Raw genomic sequence first — 17029 nt, forward strand, 5'->3', positions numbered from 1 at the left:
ATGACACAGTAGCTCGAGTAGGACATCTAGTGGTGAATAAAATGCATTGCGGTGTGTGTTATTGGTTCATGGATTGTTTGGGATTTGAATCTCCGTGCAGCCTCGTTCGACTACACTACATGGTTGAATGGTTGACACAATAAAATACATTAAATTTTCAGTTTCACTGCACACAATTGTTACAAAGTTACATTTGAAGTGGATACATAATAATTAGGGCTAATCAAACAACATGATGAATCCGATTAAAATGTTTAACACAATTAAAGCATTTGCAGCGGAGATCGAAGCTGGATGGTGGTGTAGGGGAATCATCGTCGGTTTGGGTGCGAGAGGTTCCGAGTTCAAAACTTATAATACACGAATCAGCAAGAGGTCCTCCACACACACACATGCAAGAGAAACGTGATCAGTAACTTTTCTTCTACTAAAATGTACACAAAGACATATTTGCGATGAACTGATTTTAATGCTATGAAATTCTTAGATATAAATAATAAAAAAGAAATGTGAATCGTTTGCATCTAAGTAATATATTGAACTCATATTTAAAGAATCTCAAGAGTTCGATTGCTTTGCAGCAATCAAACCGATAAAAGTATCAATGTAGCTAATATATTTCACCATCTAACTGATTGATCTATTACTATATATTGATATATAGTCATATCCCTGAACACACTCGATCCCACCAAGCGATTCACAACCCGATCCAATCACATGACTCGTATGCCGTTCGAGGACTCAACTGCTTCAAACGTCACTGAAGTGGTTCAAACGTCACTAGCCACGTGACCGAAGCAAGCCTCGGCACAGTGGTTCGAAACAATTGCTTCATGAGCTACCGCGCATGTGTCGGAGCCTCGGGTGTCAGAGGACCATCCTTAGCTGTAAAGAGGGAGGGAGATGAAACCGAAAGTTTCTGTTCAGGCTGCGTTTTGAGTCCGCAGAGCAGCAGACAGAGAACTGAAGGATGAAACTCGGTGAGTTTAAACTTCATCTGTTTCTTCAAATGTTACTATGATCAGCATCAGTGTTCAGAGAGTGCGGACAGCACACGGTGATCGTGTTGGTCGTGTGTTGCGTTGTATTTGCAGCGTGCACTTCCTGGGTGGACTCGAGCGCTAATTTAACGACCTGATAAAATGTACAAAGACTTGCAACTCGACTTGGACATAGACACTGACTTGTGACTTCAAAAGAAGTTACAAAAACTGAAATGAAATGTCAATCAAATCCATTATTTGGTAAAAGCTAAAAACTCTTCGAATGTAATGGGTTAAAATCTGCAAAATAGTTTTGTCAGAGTGTGCTCCCTTTATATTAAAACGCGTGATGTCATCACGTAGGTCTGTTCTGCAATGAGCATTGACGGTAAAAACTATGGATAAAGCTTGCGTGAGGTCCAGGTGAGGTCACGCTCCGTGTGCGTCACCCGTTTGTTTCTGGATAGTGCGACCGCCGCCATGTTAGCAGCGTCACAGGTCGGGCTATCGCGGAAGCAGGAAACTCGCGCTGTTGCGCGCTGGAATACAACAACTTCCAAGTCCGTTCGACATTTTAAAGAATGGTAATTAGAGTTGACGAGCTAATGCTCAGCTAACGTTGGTTTATGCTGCAGCTTGTGTTCACAGTGCTGCATGGATGAGCTGTGTGTGTCATCCAGTTAACACGTCACTGCCAAATGGAAACAGAGTCTGCTGCAGACAGATGCATGTACACAATCAAATTAACCCACTGCTATACTAATAATATGAGGAGCAAACTATACTTTTAAATGCATTGTATGCATGTATGCATGCTGTCAGAAGTCAGGGGTGTTCAACTTGAAGTCAAAGAGGTCAAGCTATTTAAGGAATAACCTGCTGTTTTGACTGTAAGTTTGTGTCCTTATGGGACAGCTTCTGGGTCCGGACCTCGGTCTGCCTGTTGTGACCTCTGCTGTTTTACTGACGTCTGTTTTCTAGCTTATGTTGTGACCTGATCTGGTCACCCCAGATTCCCAGACTCCGTCCCCGATGCACAGAACATTGAATGAAAACCAGTACTGATCAGTTTCAGTTTCGCCTTTATAAAGGGAGAATGCACAGCTCAATACAGACCCCTCGATCTGCTCCAGCAGCTGACCATTTGCATTCTGTCCGTCCCATGCATTAGGCTCGTTTTATTAATCTCACAACAAGGTGTGGTTACATTTACATAGAAAGGCATAAAAGGTAATGTTTTTCAGTGACACATGCATATTCAATAATCACAAGGTGGAGGGCGTATACAAAACTTAAAAGACATTGAAGTTCTCCCACTCACATCTTTGATGTGAGTGTGTGTGTGTGTTCTCACAGGTCCTCCTGCTACGACCTTGAGTATATCTTATCTCTTTGGCAAGCTTGTGTTTTCATCTTTGGGTCAACTAAGGGGTTTGCAGTTCGAATTTCTAAACTAACCATTAAACATCAGAATACTTTATGGCCTCAGTCAGAGGTCTCGATCTATGAGCAACCATACACTTTTACCATATGTGCAAACAAACATATATTTTGACCATATATTTCCACACTTACAAATGCATTGTAGAATAGGTCCTGAAATAAGAGACTGAACGTGATACTGTGGTGTTCATCATAGTGCTAAAGGAATGAAATGTCAGCAAGTCTTTGACACATTTCAGTTTCATTGATCCTTCTGACTTTTTTCAATCTGGAGGGAAAGAAAAGAAAAGTTCCCACAGATCGATTTGTGGTGGATAAACGTCCACAGTGACGTCTCTCTCTCATTGATCCTTCATGTTTCTCTTCCTCACACTGTGAAGCAGAATTCAGCAAAAGTTGTTCACCCACTAAAGGAGCTGGATCAGACCTTCTGTCTGTTATATACAGTCTATAGTTCAGAAGGAGCTCAGAAAGTTTCCAGTCATGACTCAGACTTGACTCTACTGTTCTTCAGATTGGGATTATGGTGCTTTCTGCTGTCGGTCTGCACAGAGCTGACATCTGTCCCTGACTTTAGTTTGTTCAAACCAAACATAACTGATCACCAGTTTATTGATTCTTTTCTTCTTTGTTCTCTTTGTGTAAACTCCGCTGCAGCAAACACTCATGGGTAATGTAGGCACTGCACTGACACATGAGCACACGAGCATGCAGTCAGACCTGCTGCAGTCCGAGCAGGTCTAAGGCTACGTTCAGACTGCAGGTCTTAATGCTTAAGTCTGATTTTGGTGTTTACAAAATAATATGCGACTGCTACCACTCTCCTGTGTGCACTGGGTCGGATATAAAAGACATTGGAATTGAGCTGTTCAGACTGTCATGACAATATCAGATACAGGTCACATTCGTGCAAAAAAATCGGATTTGGGTAACTTCAGCCTGGAGTCTGAACGTAGCCTAAAGTTCTGTCTGTTCTGTCTATCAGAGTCCCCTCAGAGGATTCACTGTTGTAGTGGCGATTTTACCAGCCTTCAGCCACTCGGTTGGGTGCAGGGGATGTTGTTTTCCTACGCGCTGTTATTTCCAAAATGAATCGTTTGATGCATCATAATCTTTGGGTGAGGTTCCCGTTTATTCTTAACAAAAGTATTTGATCATGATTACAAAACAAAACAAAAAAACGTGTCAGAGGTAAAAACTGTACGACCTCCCAGCTCCCATACCTGTCTGATCTGCTCACCTGAATCAAATGTGTTCATTTAAGCCTTACCCACCAACCCTAACCTGCCATCTAGCGACAAACAAAGGCGATTACATGTTAACTTCATGGCTCCTACAACTGTTCTTGAAAGTGTCCCGGAGTCCTCAGAGACCTTTCTGAACATCTGCATGAGAACATGTTCAGTCCTCTGAACTCTCTTTAACTGTGAGCTCTGAAACCTGGAGCAGCTAAACCCGGCTCCTCCGACCCCCTCTGGTTTATGGTGACCGTGTTTGTTGTTCACAGGTTAGAAACCAGCTCAGTGCAGAAAAGCTGACTGTTACAGTCTCTGAGTGATCCTGGTTCAGGTCTGAGACTGACTGAAGATGGATGTTGGTGTGGAGGAAGAGGAGGACACAGCAGGATCCCCAGGATCCATCTGTGAGTCTATGAGGAGCGACAAGTCCAAAGACCAACCTCCAGACTTCAGTGCTGAACCTGGACCCTTCAATCCAAAGTAAGATACCTGCTGCTGCTGACTCCTGTATGTGTCTCATGTGGATCACTTCTGTCCCTGATGTTATAGTGGTTCAGAGTCAGAGCCTAAAGAAGAGGACTGTTATTATCCCATCGGATCATCAGATTATCAGTCCTTCATGCATTTAGACATACTGGTACTTCACTGATTGATCCATGTGAACAGAAACATTTGTGTTTGCAGACACAGAGGACCAGGATCCATCTGTGAGTCTATACGGAGTGACAAGTCCAAAGACCAACCTCCAGACTTCAGTGCTGAACCTGGACCCTTCAATCCAAAGTAAGAGTCCTGCTGCTGACTCATCACTTCTGTCCCTAATGAAGGTCCACATGTTTAAACAGGGTGTGCGCGGGGTCTTAAATAGTATTGAAAGTTCTATTCGCCATTTCATGAGGTATTAAATTTTATTGTTATTCAAGCTTTGACTCCAAAAAGTATCCATGAATATTCTTCCTCCTCACAAACTCATGTCTGACGCATTGAGAGTGAGACACAGGCATTTCAACAGGTTCACATATAAACGAGTCAAAGGCAGACCACTGTGCGCTCCTATAGCTGTCTCTATAGCTGTGACCTATCGACCAATCAGAAAACAGAATTTCTCAGCCAATCAGAAAGTAGAATTCCTTATTTCCAAGTGAGGTCTGAGTTTCGTGCTGGAGGTGGAAGAGAACCGCCCCCCTGAAAGTCACTGTGTAATTTGAACACAGCTTCCTGCATATACCTCATTAAAGTGTAAGACGGCTGACCTGTCTGAGGTGACCTGACCTTTTCCTCTTTGGGGAAACACTGATGAGAAGTAGCCTAAACCTCAAAAGAGTATGATTCTGTCCTCCAGGTCTTTGGAGTTTCATGTGTGGATCAGTTAGGGCTGGTCAATAAGGCTTAAACATACAATCTCTAATGTTTTTTACATAAAACCTGATTTATTATTTTATTCAATTTTTATTCTCTTTCATAAAAACATTTATTCTCTTTCATAAACACAAAGGTTTCTTTCTAAACATGTTATTATCTGATTTTGTTTGGATTTTTTTCTCAGATTGTACTCTTTGGTAAGTAAAGTGCAACTTAATGCATACCTTAAAACATGCTTATAAACAAGATGGCCGACCCTGCTTTTGTAAACAACAAACTTTCTACCAGCATCATACATTCAGCCTCACTCTCAGTCTGTGAAAGGACATCAGGGTTGTTCTTGCTGTTTCTACTCATTTCATTCATTTTTACTACTACTACTACTCATTCTATTCATTTCTACTCAAGTTGACGTACACAAGTATCGGGTTTGAAAAGTACAAACAGTACAAAACATCAGTACAAACATCTTTGAAATGTAGCATACCCATAACCAGTTATGGACAACTAGTCCAGTCTGTGTCATGGGGCAGGCTGTGAGTATTAGGTAAAGATATAAATATGTAAGTAATAAAAGGCAATAAAAAAACAGACCTTCCCCATTTTTACCATGTGTTTTAACTCGTAAAACTATCTGACAGGAAGGACAGTTTTTATACTTTAGACAATTACAATTATCAGCACATAATTGATAGATGTTAGCAGACAGTAGATAACCAGTTGGTTAGCTGACGAGCCAGTGTACCAACATCATCAATGAGGGACATTGAGTGGGACATCAGTGTTATAAAAGATCTTGTTTTTATAACAACCAGAAATAATTTCACTGATGAAGACATGTCTCCACAGAGAGGGGAAGAGAAGCGACGTCTGTGAGGACAAGCAGCTGCCAAGATCCAGAAGCAGCAGTGGGCAAAGTAAGACTGGACATGTGTCTGCTGAGGGACTATTTTCAGAAACTACTTGTGGGTGCATTTTTTTGTACAGACATGAAAGATATCTCATTGTGGTCTTTGTCTTTCTGCAGATGATGGTCTGCAGGAGGTTTTAGAGGAACATAAGATCCATCTGAGGAGAAGATGTGAACACGTGACTGAAGGAACTGATGAAGCAGGAAGTGGAACTCTCTTCAACAGGGTCTACACTGAGCTCTACATCACAGACGGACAGAGTGAAGAGGTCCAGACCCAACATGAGGTCAGGCAGTTGGAGACGGCTTCCAAGATGGAGACCCTTCATGAGACTCCGATCAGGTGCCAGGACATCTTTAAAGCCTCAGCTGACCAACAGACATCCATCAGAGTGGTTCTGACGAACGGCGTTGCTGGTGTTGGAAAAACCTTCTCAATACAGAAGTTCAGTCTGGACTGGGCCGAGGGCTCAGAGAACCAAGATGTCAGTGTTGTGGTTCTGCTTTCATTCAGGGAGCTGAACCTGATCAGAGATGAGCAGCACAGTCTTCTGACACTGCTCCATGTTTTCCATCCAACACTACAGAAGGTCACAGCAGAGCAGCTCGCTGTCTGTAAACTTTTGTTCATCTTTGATGGCCTGGATGAAAGCAGATTTACTCTGGATTTCAGCAGCAGTCAGCGGCTGTCTGATATCACACAGAAGTCATCGGTCCACATGCTACTCACAAACCTCATCCAGGGGAATCTGCTTCCCTCGGCTCTGGTCTGGATAACTTCCCGCCCTGCAGCAGCCAATCAGATCCCTACTGTATGTGTGGACAGGCTGACAGAAGTACGAGGCTTCACTGACGCCCAGAAGGAGGAGTACTTCAGGAGGAGGTTCAGTGATGAAGAGCTGTCCAGCAGAATCCTCTCCCACATCCAGACATCCAGGAGCCTGCACATCATGTGTGCAGTCCCAGTCTTCTGCTGGATCACTGCCACAGTTCTGGAGCACATGTTGACTACAGAGCAGAGAGGAGAGCTGCCCAAGACCCTGACTGAAATGTACTCACACTTCCTGCTGGTCCAGACCATCAGGAAAAAGCACAAGTACCATGAGGAACAAGAGACCAGTCTTCAGAAGCTGACGAAGGCTGACAGGAAACTTCTTCTGAAGCTGGGGAGGCTGGCCTTTGAACATCTGGAGAAAGGTAACATCATGTTCTACCAAGAAGACCTGGAGCAGTGTGATCTGGATGTCACAGAGGCCTCGGTGTTCTCAGGAGTTTGTACACAGATTATAAAAAAAGAGAGTGTGATCTTCCAGAAAACAGTCTACTGCTTTGTTCACCTGAGCGTTCAGGAGTTTCTAGCTGCAGTCTACATGTACCACTGTTACACCAACAGGAACGCTAAGGTGCTGACAGGGTTCCTGGAAGAATTGAGCTCACTGCCTGACTACTTTGGAAGAAGATACCAGACCTCATCCCAGGATGACTACTTTGGAAGAAGATACCAGACCTCATCCCAGGATGACTACTTTGGAAGAAGATACCAGACCTCATCCCGGGATCGCTGCATTGTAAGTGGATACCAGATCTTTTCCCCGGATGACTTCGTTGTAATAAGATACCAGACCTCATCCCTGGATGACTTGAAATACTGGGGCTCATGTCCAGAAGATTCCTTCCTGAAGATAGTCATGGAGAAATCCCTCCAAAGTAAAAATGGCCACCTGGACCTGTTTGTTCGCTTCCTTCATGGCCTCTCTCTGCAGTCCAATCAGACACTTTTAGGGGGCCTGCTGGTTGAGACAAAGATCAGTCCAAAAAACATCCACAAGGTCATCAAGAACCTGAAGGAGATGGACACTGGTGAAATCTCTCCCGACAGAAGCATCAACATCTTTCACTGCCTGATGGAGATGAACGACCTCTCAGTTCATTGGGAGATCCAAGAGTTCCTACAGTCAAAGACCAGATCAGAGAAGGAACTCTCTAAGATCCACTGTTCAGCTCTGGCCTACATGCTGCAGATATCAGAGGAGGTTCTGGATGAGCTGGACCTGATGAAGTACAACACATCAATGAAGGGACGACTGAGACTGATTCCAGCTGTGAGGAACTGCAGGAGGGCTCGGTGAGTCCAGATGTGATGATCATTGTGAATCAGTGTAGATTAGTGGTTCAGGTCTTTACAGATCCACACTGTGTAGTTTTTTTAAACAGAGTTCCAGCTGTTCCTGTTTAAAGCTGTTAAATGAATGAAGACAGTTTTCCTTGCTCAAGGAAAACTGATCAAACTGAAATTTGATCATTGTTGACATCAGTGTAACTGCAACTGCAGCAGCCAGCTCAGTAAGATCACTCCTAATGTGTCTCTAAGGAAGATGTCCTCATGGTGACTCTGTGGACTCAGATCTCACTGAGAGAATATGGACAGGATGGAGGTCTGAATGGAACTCCATGTTCTCTGCCTTCATCTGCAGATTACAGCACCGATTAAAAGTGTGATGAGGATTATTGTGTTATGTCAAACAAAGATCAGACTAGCTGAACCACTGATGTGAAAAGCAACATGTCCAACAGGAAGTGTCCATCTGTCTTTAGATAAATTCCATATAAAGTGTCCTCTTTCATAAAAACATGTTTTCTGATGTTTCTGTCATCACAGACTTTCTAACTGTGGACTGTCAGAGACTCACTGTGAAGTTGTGGTCTCAGCCCTGAAGTCCAACCCTTCCCATCTGACAGAACTAGATCTGAGTGCGAACATTCTGCAGGATTCAGGACTGGAGCAGCTGTGTGCTGGACTGCAGAGTCCACACTGTAGGCTGCAGACTCTGAGGTCAGTTCTCTGTTATTATTTATGATCAGGTTTATGAAGAATGGAGGTTTGTTTGTCTCAGACTGCACAGACCACCCGGATCAAGTCTTTCCTGTCCTGTGTTGTGCAGCTGGCGTACCACACAGTCACACAGTGAGATAAAAAGCTCTCTATAGCACTTCAACTACATCGGTGCCATCAGTTATGTTGATGAAGACGCTTGGTCATCCAGGTCATTTTCATAGAAGGTTGAAGCATCTGGACTGGAGAGTTTTCTTGAACACGTTTCTTCTCTCTTCTGCTAATGTTCTGAAGCTCAGGTGTTTCTGATGACTGGCTAACAACTATAAAACTACAAGGGAGTTGAGGTGGTGGGACAGGTTAACAACCCTTTGTTTTTAATGTCATGTGTCATTAGTAATCTTTGCAGGGCTGTTACAGGTGTAAATGGGGGTGTAGTCATGTTTGAAGAGAGTAAAAAGCTGAGAATACATTCCTGAAGGGCCCCTGTGTTCAAGAGGAGGATAAAGTGTTGTCCCAGACAGAATGACATGGGCAGTCCCAGGTGTTGTTTAATAGTTTATGGGGCCTTGTGTTGAATGCAGAACTGAAATCAACCAATAAACTCTTAACATGTGAGTTAGGATGCTCCAGGAGGCCCTTGATGTGTCACAGGACATGTCTTGCAAAGCCCTTCATGATGACTGACATCAGGGTGATAGGGTGACAGTCATTGAGGCAGGAGACAACTGACTTTTTTGGAATGGGTACAATTGCGGTGGTTGTAAGGCAGACAGGGACTACAGCAAGCTGCAAGGAGAGGTTAAAAATGTCCAGAAACTAGCTTCTGCCAGCTGGTTTGCGTACAACTTCAGTGTCTGGCACGGTAGTTCCTGGAATTCATCAAAGTAGAATGAAAGGACAAGCCTTTAGCTATCAGTCAGCTTCCAGTTTGGGTTCAAACGTTAATGATTAATCTATCAATTGATTAACGAGGTTTTCACACAGATTGTAAGAACTTTGAGTACATCATTTAAATTAATGAATGTATAAATGAAGTTTAAACCGTGGAGTACATTAGAGGACTGACAGAATAATCTGAGAATATAGAATTTGTTCTGATGTGTAAAATGGTGTAAATGTCTTCATCGTCTGTCAGGTTGACTGAAAGAAGAACCCAAAATGCAGGATTAACAGAGACATTATAAAATGTTCAGCAAATGCAAAAACAATGCAACAAAAAAACAAAGCATGTTATTGATCTGTGTTGACGTGAAGAGGTGTGTTCAGTTGCTGACATGTTGATGAGGAAACGCACATGTAGATTTGATCATTTAAACTGATCACATCTGATCTGCATTATCAATAATCTCATCTTTTATTCTTTATTCAGATTGTGGAGCTGCAAGTTGTCAGAGATCAGCTGTGCTTCTCTGGTCTCAGCTCTGAAGTCCAACCCCTCCCATCTGACTGATCTGGATCTGAGTCAGAACAACCTGCAGGATTCAGGAGTGAAGCACCTGTGTGGTTTTCTGCAGAGTCCAGATTGCAGACTGCAGGCTCTGAGGTCAGTTCTCTGTCTGATACTGTTATATGTGTAATTTAAATCCGCACTGAGCTTCTATTCATAAAGCTGTAAATGTACTTTTCAGATTGAGGCACTGCAGTTTGTGTGAGATCAGCTGTGATTCTCTGGTCTCAGCTCTGAAGTCCAACCCCTCCCATCTGCTACTGCTGGACCTGAGTCGGAACAATCTGCAGGCTTCAGCAGTGAAGCAGCTGTTGGATCTTGTGGCGAGCCCAGATTGTAGTCTGCTAACTGTGGGGTCAGTAGAGTGGTGGAGTCAATCTGTGCTGCTTTCAGCTGTTTTGTACTTAACACAGTCAGTATCACAGATCCAGTGTTTCCTGTGAAGCTGCTGCCTTTGTGTGTCTGAGTGGACGTGTAGATGCCTGTTGTTGTCGTCCATCAGACTGTGGTCCCATCAGATCTGATCTCAGACTGTTTGTCGTCTCATGTCAACAGTAATCCTGCAGGTCGAACACTCACTCACCTCCACACTCATTCTCTCTGCAGGTGGAAGCCGTGAAGAGGATGGAGTGTGTCCTGATGATCCACACAGGGTCATCATCATCATCATCACCCTCCTCCTTCTCAGATGGAATCCTTTCCAGACAAACCTATAACTAAGGTGTTTTTGAGCCTGTGTGGTTCATCGGCTGAGCCCTCACTTCAGTAAAAAGAGACACTGAAATTCAATCCAGTGATATATTTTATTATTGTGTTAATGTTGGCTAAGTTAAGGCTGCTGCAAGGTTTAAAATGTCAATATGGAACAGCTGAGAGCATTCATTAAAAATGAAGAAATCAAATGTAATTAGTTACATTACTTTGATAAAGTAATTGAAATAGTTACACTACCATTACATTTTTCACAGGGTAATTGTAATTGTAACCAGTTACATTTCCAAAGTAATCTCCCATTAACAGTCACCAGCCACAGGAACTGGATGTATCTGTGTCTGTATCTCCCACATACTTCATCCTATGTGGATGAAAACAATCAGGCATGCTGAGCCAGTCATTTTGAACAGATTATGCTAATGTGATGATGCTCTCATAGCGCCACCTACTGGCAGTATGCATTGTGTTCAGGCTGACTTTCCATGTTCCACACCTCGTACTTGAACGACCTCCTCCTGGGGAAACACTCTGATGGACCTGAGGTTCTGTCACATGGTTCTGAGGACATGGTTGAGCAAAAAATATCAACAGTGCAGATTGTTACACCGTGTGGGCGGGGCGACGCCACAAAGGTGACCCTTGGCCACTATAGAAAGCTGCTGTGTTTCTTGGTTTGTTAATCCTTCCTGCCTCTTACTCTGTCATGACATCAGCCCAGGACAGAGGCCGGGGGACGATGGGGGGCGAGGGCTGCCAGTCCCGTGGACCGCAAGGGGTGCGAGGGCCCGCCATCGCTGCTCGCAGCTTTAATTTTGTTTGTAAGAATAATAATAACCATTTATACAAACAGAACTGTTCATGTCCTGGAAGGCAACAAACACACAGGGTTGTGGTTTGTAGTTTAGATTTTTGTACAATTCATGTCACAACCTGTTTGTCCAACTACACAACTGTGCTCTGCTGCAAGACACACTCACAGTTTCAGAATGTGACAATTTATTATTTACAGTGAAAAACACATTTATCAAGAGATGAGCTCTTTGACACCTGAATAAAAACCAGGGCAGGAAACTCCACAGCTTCTCCTCCATCACGTACTCCAGAAGGTGGCGCTGAGCTGGCCTTGTGGTGGGCTGATCTGTCAGTTCTGCAGTGCCGTCTCCCTGTGTCCTGGAGTTTGCAGTCTCCTCCACTCTCCACGCTGCATCTCCCCATGAGCAGAATTAGAGTCTGTAAAGTTTGCCGGGATCTATCTCACAGCTGGAGCATTTGCTGCGTCTGTGCAAAACAACAACAAACGGATATAATCTCCATACTCCATTCATTCATCATGGACAGCATCCACAAACACCTGGAGCAGCCAGACTCCTGTTTGCTGATTTCTCCTCAGCATTCAACACCCTGCAGCCCCATATCCTGGCCACTAAACTCTCCTCCCACTTCCACCTAGAAGACCAGTTAATCATGTGGATACTGGACTTTCTCACCAACAGGTCCCAGAGAGTACTGGTTAACAAGACCTTTTCAGACCTCCGTTCTACCTCGACCGGCTCCCCCCAGGGCTGTGTGCCATCACCCCTACTGTTCATCCTTTACACTGATGACTGTAGATCCACACAGCCCAACTGTCGTCTGGTTAAGTACGCTGATGACACCGTTCTCCTGTCCCTGCTGTCAGGACCCTCACATCACCATGGTCCAAGACCAAGGAGCTAGTCTTGACCTACTCCAAAAAACAGAGGGACTTGACTACAGCAGCCACCACCATCATCCACGGAGAGCCAGTGGAGCTGGTCGAGGAGGTCAGATATCTGGGCCCCATCTTTGACAACCTCCTGAAATTCTCCTCCAACACCGAGGACACTCCCAGAAGATGCCAGCAATGTCTCAACCTCCTGAGGAAACTCAACTCTTTTGGAGTCGGTAAAGACATTCTACGGACCTTCTACTTCAGCTTTACTGAGAGCATCATCACCTCCTCAATAACCTGCTGGTTCCACTCCATCAGCCTCCACAACAGAAACCCACTGCAGAGCACTGTTTCAGTCTGCTCTAAGATGATTGGCCTGCCTGTACGAACTCTTCCTCACACTCATGACCAACAGACTCTCAACCTGGCAGTAAAAATCCTCAGAGAGCCCTCACACGTCCTCCACTCAGCATTTCAGTGGCTCCCCTCTGGACGATGGCTCCGCTGCCCCGCCACCCCGCCTGCAGAACCCAAAGAAGAAAGGCCACCTTGGTCCCCACGGCCATCCTTCTCCTTAACTCCTCCCCACACACTCTCTCTCCTCCCTGACTCCTCTGCAGTCAACACACAACCATAGTACAGTCAACCGTCCCCCTGCCCCCCACCCCCTAACTCACACACCTGTAATTACTAGTCGCTGCTATAACCTCCGCTTTCATTAGCACATACATATCCTACCGTTTACTGCTTACTCTGCACTTCAGCCACTTCACAATCTGTTTACATTGTTCATGGACATTTGGGTAGTCATAACATTTATGACTTGATAACCTATACATACTTAATATTCTATATTTTATTTGTATCTGTTCTCTGTTCAGTTTTACTGTGTCTTATATTTCAAGCTGCTCACTTGTGCCTTAAATTGCCCCTCGGGGACAAATAAAGTTTTCTGAATCTGAATCTGAATCTGAAAGAGGCTAGGATATACAGAGACTGAAATCACATAATCAAAGCTTTTTGTCAGTTGTTAATAAGTTCTTTACTAAATAAACCGTTCTACAACAATCTCACATATCTGCATAAAACATTATTTCAAAAGCTTGTAACAATCTGCTGCACAATTAAATTAAGACATTTATCAAATGTACTCATACAAATTATGGTCGAACTAGTCAGGTCTGAACAAACTGAACATCTAAGCCAGTTATTTCTCCTCCCATCTGATGCCATAAAAAATATGGGGGGACCTTTTTTTGGTGGGGGGGTCTGGGGGTCTTCCCCTAGGACATTTTTAACTTTACATTATTACAAAGTGCAGGTCTTTTAATACAAACAACAGCCCTCAACACACACTAAAGGATGTGGTGACTACATTAGCTGCTCCTTAAAATGACTGTCTACACCAGAGCATTTTGTACTGTATGTCCATAGATCTCATTTCAATAACACGGAGTTACACCACAATTCTTGTCTGTGTGCTTTTCCCACTGGAAAAAATGAATACCCATTTTTCTCTTAGAAAAACTTGAGCACTTAGCAATGTGTCTCTAATCCACACTCCATAGAGATTATGACAATGGAGGCAGCAGGGAATGGATTAAAAATAGATTTTGCATCCATCAAATGCTTGAATATTTGTTGTGTGAGTTTCTGTGGGCCTGCCCTTGTTTCTTACCTCTTCCATTTACCAAGATTGACCTAAATCCATTATTTTAAGCCCTCGAGGTCAACAGCAGAACTGACTGTAAATTTGGGTCTATGTGAAATTTGGAATTGGAGAAAACTTCAAGTGTGCTGTGAAATCTATTACAGACAGACAAAAACCTAAAAAGGCTATGAGCACCACCTAGTGGTATTAAGTGGCCAAGCAGCTCGTGATTAAGATGTTTTTAGTTGTTTTCACGTAGGTGTTGAATCAACTTATCAAAAAAGGCAACAGACAAAAACATTTGAAATGCCCTCTTTTAAATCAGTAGCACTGCAGTGTCTGTGTTGTTCAGGTACTTACACTCCTCTAAGCCCAGCTGGTAGGCCGGACTCTGAAGTCCTCTGACCTTCTCCATCAGGTTTGCTGTAGTCAGACTCCCCAGCTCTAAAGCCAGAGAACAGTGACCATAATGAAACTGACATTAAACCACTTTTGGCCGACTGTTATTCCTGCTGACAGGATTATAAACTCAGACTGTTTCTGTCCACGTTCTCTCCAGTCCTCCTGTTTACCACTGATTGCTGCAGGTACACAGAAAAAAGTAACATAATCTTACCTTTTAACATTTCACTGTCTTCACTCTCCAGCCATCCACAGGGGAAGAATTAGAGATGGGCTGTAATATGAATGCAACAAAGAATTCAATGGACGCCTCATAAAGATTTACAGTGTGCTCATATATTACACAGTGTCACCCCTATTTAATTAACTCACTTGTAAATGGAGGTAAACCACAGGAAATATAACTCACATTTTAAGATGCAGAGAATTCTGCGCCCCCAGGCACTGTGTACCAGATTACAGGAGAATGAAGGTTAAACAGTGTATAACGCTACAGCAGCCAATTACAAAGGACATAAACTTACACTGCTCTGGCCACAAGTCTGGTGATGCTCCGTCGAGCTTCTCCAGACTCAGCAATGAGGTCTCAGAATCATCACCTAACAGGACAGAAAAAAGTCTTTCAACAATATGCAAACATTTATTGATGCATTCAGTAAAGGCAGTGTTTCTGAAGCTATCAGTGCTTCACATGTTCTGGTGGCTTCTTCAAAGCACTCAAATCAAAGCACATTGTTTATTGTGTGCTACATGCACACTTACTATACAATGTATACACACTGTAGGAGTGTACAACAAACAGTGAAGCTCCACCACAGCTTATGACACATCTGCCGTTAACATCATCATGGAAGATGTTTTAAACCAACCAACATATAAATGGAGGTGATTTGGCCCTTATGCAGCACTGCAGCGATCTACCGGGCTGTTCTCGGCCAGCAGCACCGACAGCATCAGCTCTGCACAGCACAATCCACCCTGCTGTCTCCGTGCTTCCACGAACGCTGCACAAACACAACACGGGGGCTAGTGAGGGCTTTAGCCCACGGAAAACATCTCACAACAGTAAAGCTGCTGCTCTAACATCCGCACTCTGTCGCCCCCGTGTGTCCAGTTGAGACAACATTATATTGGTTAAAGATAAAAAATGTCAAATTTACTATTTATACACATCGTAGTAACGTAAGGAATTAGAATTTACCGAATTTAATCGTGTTTGATGAACACGATTAAATTAAAACATTGATCAAATGTACTAAATTATGGGCAAACTAGTCAAGTCTGAACAGACTGAACATCTAAGCCAGTTATCAACTACAATAACAGCGCATGCTCCGTCTGGAAACATATATTATTGTTAGCTTAGCCTGGCTAGCTAACAACAAACTGAGGAGATTTGTTTTCGCCCGTAGTAAAACACAGTACAGATCACCAACTTAATAAAACATGGCGCCATTGCTCCACGACAACCCACATACAAACAAACAAAGACAGCTGAACTTTTTATGCACTTTTTGGTAAGTTAACAACACTTTTTGTCCGGACATTGACAGACATACTACCTCCGCCGCTCTGAGGATTACCCATGACCCCTCGCTCCATTACTGCACAATGCAGGCACAACTTTGAAACTTAAAATACAAATAAACAGTAGAAGAATAAAGACATAAAGAAAGCGAAGATTTACAATTACAGTAAAATCTGCACCACTTCTCACGTTTCGTTTTTTTTCAGTCAACAGAAGTAGTGCAGATGTAGCATTAAGGACCTTGCTTAAGGGTCCAACCGGTATACTGCTACACTGATTTATGCATTGAGCTTCTCTGCTCGGCCATGATGTGATTTCTGTCAGATATTGACACATTTTGATGGATAGAAGCTACATGAGTCTGCCTCTCGCACACAGACGGCACTGCAGAACTGACAGATCAGCCCACCAAAAGGCCAGCTGAGCGCCACCTTCTGGAGTACGTGATGGAGAAGCTGTGGAGAGTCGTTTCTTTCAGCGGGCTGCTGTTTGTGTCCATTCAGCTTTTTAATTTATTTTTATATATATATATCAGATTTGTACTTTTTATAGACTGTTTAAACTAATTTTAATGTAAATAATAAATTGTCACATTCTGAAACTGTGAGTGTGTCTTGCAGCAGAGCACAGTTGTGTAGTTGGACAAACAGGTGAAATGAATTGTACAAAAATCTAAACTACAAACCACAACCCTGTGTGTTTGTTGCCTTCCAGGACATGAACAGTTCTGTTTGTATAAATGGTTATTATTATTCTTACAAACAAAATTAAAGCTGCGAGCCATCGTCCCCCATCGTCCCCCGGCCTCTGTCCTGGGCTGAT

The 17029-nt window shown here is 43.4% G+C and overlaps 1 protein-coding gene and 1 pseudogene across 4 annotated transcripts; one reads left to right on the forward strand and one right to left on the reverse strand.

Moving 5' to 3' along the window:
* Positions 1 to 829: 829 nt before the first annotated feature.
* LOC114433730 (NLR family CARD domain-containing protein 3-like) lies at positions 830 to 11783 on the forward strand. 4 transcript variants are annotated; one of them, XM_028402389.1, is made up of 10 exons: positions 830 to 983; positions 3937 to 4147; positions 4352 to 4450; positions 5879 to 5946; positions 6057 to 7380; positions 7420 to 8064; positions 8599 to 8772; positions 10145 to 10318; positions 10404 to 10577; positions 10829 to 11783. In XM_028402389.1, exons 2-10 carry the CDS (start codon positions 4017 to 4019, stop codon positions 10839 to 10841), a joined length of 2802 nt encoding a protein of 933 aa, XP_028258190.1. In that variant the 5' UTR covers positions 830 to 983; positions 3937 to 4016; the 3' UTR covers positions 10842 to 11783. The 4 variants fall into 4 exon arrangements, with proteins under 4 accessions (XP_028258190.1, XP_028258189.1, XP_028258192.1 ...); XM_028402388.1 differs by having other exon boundaries at positions 6057 to 8064; XM_028402391.1 differs by lacking the exon at positions 10145 to 10318 and having other exon boundaries at positions 6057 to 8064.
* A 2810-nt stretch (positions 11784 to 14593) lies between these two features.
* Positions 14594 to 16706, reverse strand: LOC114433663 (protein lin-52 homolog; annotated as a pseudogene).
* Between the last annotated feature and the right edge of the window lie 323 nt (positions 16707 to 17029).

Source organism: Parambassis ranga, chromosome 3 (assembly GCF_900634625.1).
Source record: "Parambassis ranga chromosome 3, fParRan2.1, whole genome shotgun sequence".
In the NCBI taxonomy this organism is placed as follows: Eukaryota; Metazoa; Chordata; class Actinopteri; family Ambassidae; genus Parambassis; species Parambassis ranga.